The sequence below is a fragment of the Lytechinus pictus genome, chromosome 3 (genome assembly GCF_037042905.1).
Source record: "Lytechinus pictus isolate F3 Inbred chromosome 3, Lp3.0, whole genome shotgun sequence".
Classification (NCBI taxonomy): Eukaryota; Metazoa; Echinodermata; class Echinoidea; order Temnopleuroida; family Toxopneustidae; genus Lytechinus; species Lytechinus pictus.
The window spans coordinates 82398486-82410486 of NC_087247.1; the positions used below are offsets into that span (position 1 = coordinate 82398486).

Here is a 12001-nt window from a genome sequence, read left to right on the forward strand (position 1 = left end):
TCGTTTTTGACACCCTTATAACGTTACATAGGCCTAGTAACGTACTTGCCCACTCTTTCCCTTTTTACGCATGGTCGCGCCTGGTATCCACTCTTCAATGGAAGTGGGCCCCCCGGGCGGCCTCTCGAGCTCTGGGAGGAACCAAATGTGGCTTTGGAAAGTCGTCCTAGATCGGATATATCGCTGTTACCATAGTAGCAACCAGAATTTTGCACACGAAACGCAGATTGAATGTTTCCGTTCCAGACAGAGCTACCAAGTCTCAGGCATTGAGCGTGAGACTCACGCATCCAGGGTCCGTCTCACGATCTCACGCAGGGCACCCATTTTTCTCACGCATCGGGACCCGACAGAAAAAAAAGAGAAAAAGTAGCATTATTCGCTAGATTATACGCACTGGTCGACCGCCTTCGCACGCCGTCGCGTCTACCCCGGCACGCGAGACGAATCGAGAGTGCAGTCAGCGCACAGCTAGTACGTGATACGAGGTTTTGTAGTATGGATCCATGGATCGATATCATGATGAAGCCCATATCTCGCCTTTTCGAAACGTACAAATGTAAGTACTGGCCGCGAGCGTGCAGAGACGCCGAGTCATGAAAATCTCACGCATAACATTTTTTTTTAACTTGGCATCTCCGTCCAGATGCGAAACGAAAAAAAATCTCATGTCACACAATTTGCATTGCAGGACAGAGTTTTACGACCATGACGACGGGCCCAAAAGTCTCTTCCAAAATCAACTACCGTCGCAAATAAGCGTTCGCTTTCTCCAACGAAAGGTCGGGATTAACAGAAGGAGAACCATCTTCCAATTCCTCTGTTAATCCTTTGTTATCGCTTCCTTCGGGCGAAGGAACGATATCTAACATCAAACGGCGAGCCGCCAGGTGAAAGTTAGAGCCCGCTTACATAGTAACGCGATAAGCCCGCTCGTAAAATCTGTGGTCAGAGATTTTTTTGAAGGTCCCTGCAAGGCACCGCCGTAAATGACGTTCTCCCACTTAACTTCTCTTCGGGCTCATTTTTTTTTCAAAATCGAAACACGACTTGCTGAACTTCCAACATCCATATCTCTTCGTACGGATTCCTGATGTACGTCTGTTATGTATGGTTGAACTTCTGAGATGATCCCCTTTGCATACATACCAAATACGTTACAATCTCATTCGACTCAACAAAATTACAAACGGAGAAAGTTGGAGATTGGCCATTTTAGGTATGTCTGTCTTTCTTCCGTAGTTAAACCTTTCCCTGCTCGTACATGTTTTAATAATTATAATAACGTGAAAAAGCATACTTTGAGCTTAATTTTAATGCAAAGATTATTTGCGTGATTACAATGGCCTTGAAAATATAACGACCAATCTGCGGGGCATTTCTACGTCGATTGATGCATTTGTGTAAGTTGAAGGTGAGAGTGGCGCTTGAGCTCCGAGCTCGCGCGCTCAGCTCATTCACACAGTACAGGCCTCAGCTCCGGGCCGTTTTGGAAAAATACTAAGATTGACGCACTTGAAGAGATAGATCTAGACCTAACTTTTATGATATTTCGTTGATTATGATCTGTAAATTTTATTTATATTAATATTACCCATTGGGTCCGAATGACGGCGTTTTAAATTGCATTCGATCAACTTTCCCAATCAGATTTAGGGCTGATTTACGGGCGGCATGCGCCTGTAAGTGTGAAAGTGCCGTAATGGACCACCCTGCTGTGAGGGGATTAGCGGTGCCGCGCATGGGGCAAAGCGTTTGAGAGAGTCAGTCCTCCTTCTGTAATAGCTCCATGGTGTAAATATAGCACAGTCTATTTAGGGTTCAAGCACTAATAGTCAGGCAGCATACACATGTACACGTATGTCATGATTTACCGGCTACTTCGACAAATTGGCTAAGTCTGATTTTTCATGTGATTGGTGACATCACAAGGAACAACTTTCAACTTGGTGACAAATTTCTAATTGTCATCTTGACCCATGTTTGGGGTCAAAATAAGGTCAATAGGGGTCAATTTTTTTAATTACCCAAATTTTGTCGAATGACACATCAAATTGTTTGTCTTGTTATACTGAACAGAAAAGTGTACACAACCACATACTCCCGTTAAAAAGTTAGGACCGGAAATGTCAAAGGTCAACAAACTTTTGTTAAATGGCAAATTACACTGAAGGTGTTAAGAAAGCTCATTTTTTCTGTGTTTTCATGCATGTGTGTACTTTTTTATCTTCTATTTTGATAAGTCCATCGATCGTCAGAAGTCCTTATCCAGAAGATATATAGGGTCAAGACAAGGTCAGGGAAAGGTCAACAAACTTTCATTGGAAGCCAAAATACACGCCTAAAAGCGGTTAGAAGTTTAGAAGTCTTATTTTTCGTGGGTTCTCTACATTGAAAGTCTATATCTAAGAAGACATATATAAAGGGGTCAAATGTGCTTATTTAGGAACAAAATAGATAAACAGAGATAGACGTCGAATACATTCAGTGAGGTATCATGGTATTGCAGGAATACCTTGAAACGACTTGACAACTAACCCTTATGCCCTTAAAATCTTATTATCTTCATGATGTGATAAGTGCAACAAGGGAGTTTTTTTTATTAGGAATTCAATTCAAGGTCATTTCATTTTCAATTTACTAGTCTCTGATATGTAAAGAAGTATTTCCTTCATTTGCTTAATTAAAGGACAAGTCCACCCCAACAAAAACTTGATTCGAATAAAAAGAGAAAAATTCAACAAGCATAACACTGAAAATTTCATCAAAATCGGATGTAAAATAAGAAAGTTATGACATTTTAAATTTTCGCTTCATTTCACAAAAGAGTTATATGCACATCCCGGTCGGTATGCAAATGAGGGACCTGATGACATCACTCACTCACTATTTCTTTTGTATTTTATTATATGAATTATGAAATATTTTGATTTTCTCGTCATTGTCATGTGAAATGAAGTTTCATTCCTCCCTGAATACGTGGAATTCCATTATTTTAACATTTTGTGGTTCAGGCAAGGAGGTCCTAATCGTCAAATTCGTAAAAATTGAAATATTGTATAATTCAAACAATAAAAAACAAAAGAAATAGTGAGTGAGTGACATCATCGACTCTCTAATTTGGATGTAACTGGCTCGTTCATATAACTATTTTGTTAAAAATAAGCGAAACTTTGAAATGTCAGAACTTTCTTATTTTACATCCGATTTTGATGAAATTTTCAGCATTGTGCTTGTCTGATTTTTCTCTATTGATTCAAATCAACATTTTGTTGGAGTGGACTTGACCTTTAACAGAAATTATTGTAATGTATTGGGGTATAAGTAAATACTATGTTAACAGAATAAACCCATCGATTGATCAGTGCTCCCAGCTCCTAAGAAAGATGCCTAACATTTCATTTGAATTATCTTGCGAATAAGATAATGAGGTTAGGATTGAGGATGATAAGTTGGGCTCCAATTTCTCCTCAATTAATTCTAATGTATGAAGGTTATATTATTTCTGACAGAGGCAACATCGTGCAGGCATGCTCATTGTAATCATGGGTGTCCATTATGCTGATGTGGTATATTCTGACCATTACTCGATCTCTGGAGCCAAGGACTACGCATTTCTGGTGCATGTGCTGTTCTGAGCTTTTCATTGGGGCCCTTTTGCATTTTGTGAAGTGAACTTTATGGATTTCGTGCATACTTTTGGTCAATTATATTTATTTTTCAGTAAAAATGCAAGTCTTCACAATTTCTGGGGGCAGCTGCCCCCCCCTTCCTGCTGCGGTATGGCCGTGGTTTACTTCAATGACATATGTGATTATTCTTTCTAGTAACATCCAGTGGCGACCGCACAGAAGCGTCGTTCCCGACCTTTCGTTGGAAGAACGCGAACGCTTATTTACGACGTTAGTTGATTTTGGAAGAGACTTTTGGGCCCGTCGTCATGGTCTTAAAACTCTGTCCTGCAATGCAAATTGTGTGACATGAGATTTTTTTTTCGTTTCACATCTGGAACGGAAACATTCAATTTGCGTTTCGTGTGCAAAATTCTGGTTGCTACTATGGTAACAGCGACATATCCGATTTAGGACGACTTTCCAAATCCACATTTGGTTCCTCCCAGAGCTCGAGAGGCCGCCCGGGGGGCCCACTTTCGTTGAAGAGTGGATACCAGGCGCAACAACGCGTAAAAAGGGAAAGAGTGGGTAAGTATGTTACGTATAGGCCTATGTAACGTTATAAAGGTGTCAAAAACGATGATTAAAATACTGAAAAAAGGGATATATTTCCAATACTTGTAGGGTTTCACAAGCCAAATAATTGTTAAAAGATGCATTTTCATAATCTGGAAAAGACTTGCTTCCCTTGTTTAGGGTACTTTTCTAAACCCCATGGTCGTGCCTGGTATCCACTCATCAATGGAAGTGGTCCCCCCGAAATTTGAATCTAACCCCCCATTTCTGGGGAAAGTAAAACATAATACCCTTTACATCGATCGTGTGCTATGGAGCAGGTTTTGGCGCGCTGTGTGAAGGCTGCTTTCCAATTTTGCTGCAAAAATTTGCTCATAAATTTGTCATTTTCTGTCATTTAAACTTGACAGTGGTGGTTATTTATAGTCATTTAGGCAAATTTTTTAAACATTTGATCCCTGATTATTCGCAAAGCGCAATTCTGGGCCAGTTTTTTAGCCTTCAAATCTCGGCTTTCTGGATACCTAACCAAGCTCTGTTGTACTCTAGTCCCATACACCTCTTTTGGTGCATGTACTCTATGCTGTGGACTGCCTGGGACTGACAACACAAGCTCCCCGACCCTGTGTCATTCATCAGGTCTCTACTACTTAGTCCTGGATGCCAGTATAGACTCTAGTAGTACTTTTGATGGTCCATGGTCAAAGAAATTAATTTAACCACATGACATAGCTTAGAATTTAGATCCCACAAATTGGAGTTACTTTGGACACAGGATCGCGAGAGGACTGATGCAACACACTGACAGCCCCAGGCGGAATATGAGATTCTGACTTCTGAGTATCTGGACTTCTTGTCTCTGAGAGCTGAGCGAGAGCCTCGTCACTTCTTAATCAAGTCAGTATACATGTGCTTGTTGTCATCTGCCTGTCAAATATGTGGCCCTGTTTCCTGTTCTGCATGGTGTAAGGTATACATGTAACTGTCACGTCAGATATTGTGAGTGTATTGTACTGCATCTGTCAATCCAACGTAACTGTTGCTGTATGTACATGTAATGTATGTAGTCTCCCTTCATCCTGCTTTGTATGTAGCTGTACCTGTGGAGTGTACTGTTCATCCAAGCCTGTTGTGTCTGCTTAAAATAGCCCAGATTCCATCATCTTGATTTGAAGGTGCTATACTGTACTGTCTATCGTCCTTGTTTAGTACTCCACTTACTCATTATCTACGTTAATTTTGTCAGAGATTTTTACAATATCTCTGTGGCAATTTATCTGTCAAACGCACAACATTCATCATGTTAACTCCATGTACACCCTCAAATTCTGCTGAGCCCATGGACTTTCTAATTTCTTCAGAGGGTCGTACAAAAGGTGGTCATAAATTTGTAAACGTAGCACTCGAAAATGATCTGTACGCAAGAATGAAAAATATTGTTTGTGACTCTCTGGTTAGAAATCCTTCTTTCAACCCAGCACACATGGCCGTTCCATATCGTGGCCAAGTGAGCTGTGGCTTCGAAATCTACAATAAGAAAAAAAGTGGAGATGCAGGAAAGGTAAAGAAGTTATCCATCTTATTCTTTGAGGAGACCCACCACATGTTTGTCAGTGGCAAACAATTTCACTTGCTCAACGAGCTCAAGTCTTCCCTTCTCCAAGAAGTCGACCTACAAGTTAGCGATGTCACATCTGACTCCTCTATAAGAGTAAGCTTAAATTGCCTCATGGATGAAATCTACAGGATAGCAAGCTCACCACAGAAAATTGGAGTTAATGCTACAGCCAAGGTATGCGAGTGTTCCCCTGACGAGCTGAATCTGTTGTGCCCCATCTGCAAGACACACGCATGCTACTATACGATCCAATGTCATGTATGCAACATATGGATTCACTTTGAGTGTACAGGGCTGCTGGACCAAGATTTAGCACAGCTTATCAATGACAAGAATGCCCCTTTCACTTGTGTGTCGTGTTCTGCTATTACATGTAAGTCTGCCACAAATTCAACCACATCTGTTAACAGCGAGTGTTCCCTGCCAAGCCAGTCCAATACTGAAGAGCAATCAGGCTCAGACCTGGACTTCCTGACATGCTCGAGTGTAGCTCAACCCTTGCCTGCCAGTTTACACCCTCAAGACAAGTCTGCCCATGACAAGCGCAGTGAGTTCTCGCCAAGTCATCCATCCAGAGAAGCCTTTACAGAAGATCAATTTGAAACAGAGTTAGACTTCTTGACGTGCCCGGGAGATGCTCATTCCACAACTCCTAGCCCTCGCTCCTCCATCAATGGTCTGCTACGTCTTTCTATCTCGCCGGAACAGCCTGATGTTACTAACAAATCTAAGGACAGCAGTGGAGAAGCACCTAATGTTCAAGAACATGCCACCCAAACTGAATCCATAATGGCTACTCTTGACAGCGACCACAATGATTACCCACCAGTTGCTGGTTGTGAATGTGCAGATGGGAAGAAGGATTCTCTGTGCCCGGGAGACAGTAGTCGTGAAGTGGGAGCAAATGATGCTCTACATAATACCAATGATAGCCGACCATCTACTTGCGTGGAGTGTGCTTCTTCTTCCAAACAGTTGAAAGTTCTCAGGGAAGACCTAAAGGAAAAATCAAGTATCAATACGGTCATTCTAATGGAGAATGAGCAACTCCTGAATCAGCTCCGACAGTTGCGTAGGGATTACAAGAGTCTCCAAGACCAGCGTGTTCATGATAAGATCATACTCGGAAATAAGGACAAAGAAGTAGTCTCCTTGAAAAGTGCGCTGGTCAAAAAGGAAGCCGAGCTACGATCCCTCCAACTGCAAGTTGACTTTTTGTCAGCAGTTTGCAAATCCCATGGTCTCCAAGATATATCTCGGTGTGATTCTGCCTCATTGGATAGGTCACCTCCACCTAGTCCATCTGGTGTTAATAGATCACATCCTCCAAGATTACAAAGGAGCAGATTCTTTATAAATAGTGCCCAGCGTCAAAAGAGTAGGGATAACAATAGTCATGAGAAATACCACCATCGCTCACAACCTGGATCATCAATATATAACCATCATGGTCAACAGGCCCGCACCAACCTTTCTTCCAGACCTATGGGTCAACACCAGGGTGGACATCAACAATCAGCTTGTGGAAAAGATCATGCACCACATCGTGGGAGCAACAGCAAAGACTTGTCGCCTCCTTTTCAAGCTGCATACTCTACACACTACGATAAGACTGGCCTATATAACATTCCAACTAGCAACAAATTTGAGAGTTTAGCTGATGATACTGATTTGGTTCCTGGGTTTTCTCGGAATGAAAACAGCACCCGTCTGCCTAATGAATCATTGTTCAGCCACAATGCAACATCAAATGGCTCAATGTCCACAAAGCAAAGCTTGGAATTCACTCAGAAGCAACATCACTCTGGTAGAAGCCCGGTGGTCAAAGCAGGGTCAATGAAACCTCTGTCTCGCCAGTGTACCTTTCCTGTTGTCACACCTGGTGTGGATGGTGAAGAAGGCAGGAATCAAGCTGATCATCTTCCTGAAGGTAATCTAGAGATGTCATCTCAACAGCACCCTGGTGAGCCAACACCTCGCACTGGGGAGGAAGTGCGTCCACACCAACAGTTAGGTAGGAACAGCCGACCTGCCCTGGATAACCGGAACACAGATTCTGCTGAGAAGTCAAAGTCAGGGAGAACTGATGGATTTGTTCTCAACCTCTATCCTTACAATGACCAACACTCGACTGTTCCATCATCGAGAAATAACAACGAGCCATCACAGACTCTGTCTTCCCTGTCTGCTGAAGCCCAGAGGTGTAGCAAGGAGGAAGGGCAAAATTTTGCAGGTTTAGGGACTCAAGATCAGTTAAGGACAAGAGACACTACGTTGCAAAGTTCTCCTTTTCGGCATGGCCGCGCATCAGCTGCAACGTACTGCGGGAAAATGGAGAGGGTATACTACCTCACAGCATCTCTACTGAATATGTTGACAGTCCAATCCTTGGGTCCTACCAGCACGATCGATGTCTCAATCAGGGAACTTCACCTCCAAATCATGGACCTCACAAAAAGCAGTCTGCAACTGCTTCCTCCTCTGAGGAGGTAAACGCCACACCAAGCCTACACATATCTTCTCTCAATACTCGTGGGGTAAAGTCCAACAGAGACTTCATTCTTCTACTACTCAAACAGACTGATTTTCTACTACTTCAAGAGCACTGGATTCATGAGGGTGAACTAGGTTTCTTGAATAATCTTCAGTCAGATTTTCATGCCTTCTCCAAAGCCCATGATCAGCTATGCTCTCTCCCAACTAGAAGAGGCAGAGGAGGTGTTGCCACCCTTGTCAAGAAGGTGCTCCCATGCTCACTAAAGGTTATTCCAACAATCTCTCCAAGGGTACTTTGTCTCCATTTGCTCTTTGGAAAACACAATGTGCTGGTTTACAACTGCTACATGCCTTGTGATGCCTCATCTGAAGCCCTCGCCGAATACCAGGCCATCTTAGAAGAAATCCAATGCATCATGCAGCAGAACAGGTCTAGCAGTGTCATCATTGGTGGTGACTTGAATGTGGATCTCCATAACAAGGAACGGAAAAAAAGAGCATTCAACATTCTTGACTCTTTCATGGCCGAGAACGACTTGGTGTGCCTATCAAGGACACTTGGGGACAGCGAGGCCTACACTTATCAAAGTGATGATGGCACCAAACGGTCCAACATTGACACTTTTTTAACCCACAGCAAGTCTGCTGGTGACTTCTCCAACCTCCTGATCTACAATGATGAACCCCTCAACCTGTCTGACCATTCTCCTATCAAGGTAACCTGGTCACCTGCATCATCTACTGTATCCGAAGCAAGGACTCACCACACAGTTCCCAGCAACCCTCTCCGCCGTCCAAAAGTCAAGTGGAAGGAGTTGTCAAAACAGATGATCAAGGAGCTGTATACAGAACCTCTTGATGTAGCTTCGGAGGACATTCTTGTTTCCCTTGCGGACGTTATGCCTGATGAGAATCTCCTTGACTTTGTTACTGCCAGACTGCAGTCAGCCCTTGTTCAGACCTCTATGAATCTTCCTCACACAAAAGGGAATGGTAGAGGTAAAGGGAAGACTGAGTGGAGTCCCGAAGTGGAGGAGTGTTATCAAAGGCACATCAACATGTGGAAAGACTGGAAAAGATCTGGAGAGGACAAGAACAGTCCAGTTGGTGTGTTATCTGCCGATTTGAAAAAAGCCTTTCGTGCTAAGCTTAGGCAGGCAAGAGCTGCCTGCAGGAATGGTCTTCTGTCAAGAATTGAGGAAGCCGACGAACACAACGACAGGCTGTTCTATACACTAGTGAAAGAACAAGGCCCTGGCTCTGATGTGCACCAACTCAACCTTGGAGGTCTCACCTACTCTGGGCCCGATATCATCCAGGGATGGACTCGGCATTTCCAGGACCTTGCCACCCCATCTGTCTCCAGTCCTACACAGGTTCTGAATCCAACACATCCTGAGAATATAGACTCCCTTGTTATACACCATCCACAAGGGCTTGACCATCTCTTCACTTCGAAGGAGCTGTCCCAGGCCATCTCTTCCTTGAGGCCTGGCAAAGCTAGTGGTCCGGACAACATCTCTCCTGAGCACCTAATGTACACTGGTTGCACCACTAGGATCCTTATCCTCATCATGATGAACTGGATGATACATCTGAAGCACATTCCTCTCAGTCTTAAAGATGGCCTTGTCATCCCTCTCTTCAAAGGTGGGAACAAGAATCCAACAGACCCAGGAAACTATAGGGGCATCACTCTGACTCCAGTCTTAGGGAAGTTGTTGGAGTTGTTGGTAAAGCCCAAACTTTCCCAACACTTACAAGAACACCAAATTCCAGACCCGTTGCAATTTGGCTTCCAACGAGAGAGGTCCTGTACTCTTACAGGTAAAGCACTCGACCTTGTCATCGAAGTGTACAAGTCCCTCAACCAACCTTTGTACATAGCTATGTTGGATGCCCAGAAAGTATTCGACACGGTCTGGCAAGATGGTCTCCTTTCGAAGATAGCAGTGACTCGTCCACCTACAGTGCTGCTTGATACAATTTCTGAATTTTACAACAGCTGTTCAAGCAAGGTTTTCTGGAAACATGAAGTTGGTCCCTCCTTTCCTGTCCTCCAAGGAGTAAGGCAGGGGGGAGTGCTTTCCCCCATGCTGTACACTCTCTACATCAACGACCTCATCAAGCGTCTGAGGGAGTATCATCTTGGCTGCTCAGTCGGCAACCTATATGTTGGGGTCATAGCCTTCGCGGATGACATTGCACTTCTTAGCAATGAGCCCATGGAACTGCAGCAGATGTTGAATGTCACTTTCCATTACACTAAGGAGTGGAAGTACAAGATCAACCCCTCCAAGAGTGCAATCATCGTGCTCAATCAAGACCTTCTGAACAGTGACAACTCTTGGCAGATCAATGGTGAACCGATTGCACAGGTCTCCTCACACAAGCACCTTGGCATCGTCAGGACTGACAATCTTCAGTATGACTACGCTGCTGATGCTATCACAAAGGGATACAGATCATTTTATGCCCTTGTGGGAACCTCACCACTGGGAGCAAGGGTAGTTCCCCATGTCGCTGCAAAACTATGGAAAACTTTTTGTGTTCCCAGGATGATCTTCGGCTGCTCCAGCATTCCCTTCTCAAGGGCAATGTTGAATCGCCTAGATAAGGCACAGATTCACCTATTTAAGCGGATTCTGGGTCTACCAACAACATCAGCCGACGAAGCAGTATATCTTCTCACTGACGTAATCCAAATTAGCCTGTTGGTCACCAAGGAAAAGCTCCTACTTCTGGGACAGATCTTGTGCACCGACATGGACAGGATAGAACGAAGGATGCTTCTTCATGGTTTCTGTGCCAACACCAAATCCATACAAGAATGGCGTAATGCACTTCAACAACTTAGCCTTCCCCCACTTGATGAACTTGTAAGGAATCCCCCTAACTACCATCTGTGGAAGCGAATGGTTCAGTCGGCAGTGATTCAGGTGTCTGAGGCCAGGCAGCACAACGCCCTCACCAAGAAGACATCCTTGTCCTTATGGACTAGAACACCTAAACCAAAGGCGAAGGATCTGTACCCTGGGCACATTTCCAATCCAAGTCTGCGGTCAGCCATCACCATCCGTGCCCAGATCTCCTGTCAAGTCTATCTGACCCAAGTCCGGCTCGCCAAGATTGGCAAAGCACCTGATGATTGCTGTCGTCTGTGCATGTCAGCCTGCGAGGATGTGGAACATCTGGTTGCTACCTGTCCAGCCCTAGCACCTGTCCGACAGGACCTTATCCAGCGGGTTAAAGCTAATCCCAACACCAAGCAGTTCGGACCATGCTTTGAATCCACCCCTGCTCTTTTTGTAGAGTCGGTCCTTTTTTTACCTCCTGGGCGTATTAGCTGCAACACAAAAGCCCAATTACATACGCTTATTCTATACTTCTTACGCAACCTCCACACAACTCGTCAAAACTTACTCAGTACTTCATGAATGCAACTTAGAGCCTTAAATGAATTGCGGCCCTTCCAACGGCGCCGTTGATCTCCGACCTTAGCGGAGGAAGAACACAAGAGAGAGAGAGAGCTAGAGGCGTATCGTTTGTGTAGAAGGAATGAACAAAAGAAACCCGCATTTTCAAACGTATTGCATACGTGGGTTCGGCTAGAGAGGCGATCTGCCAGTCATCCACCAATAATCCACATTAAATGCAATATCGATTCGATGGACTGTAATGATCTATATCTAAGCCT

At 44.0% G+C, this 12001-nt stretch overlaps 1 protein-coding gene across 1 annotated transcript; it reads left to right on the top strand.

Moving 5' to 3' along the window:
* Positions 1-8651: 8651 nt before the first annotated feature.
* On the top strand, positions 8652-11612 carry LOC135153482 (uncharacterized; the record flags this gene model as incomplete). The annotated part of the gene is made up of 1 exon (XM_064096122.1): positions 8652-11612. A coding segment is annotated over exon 1 (2961 nt), but the record flags the coding sequence as incomplete, so codon positions are not given.
* Between the last annotated feature and the right edge of the window lie 389 nt (positions 11613-12001).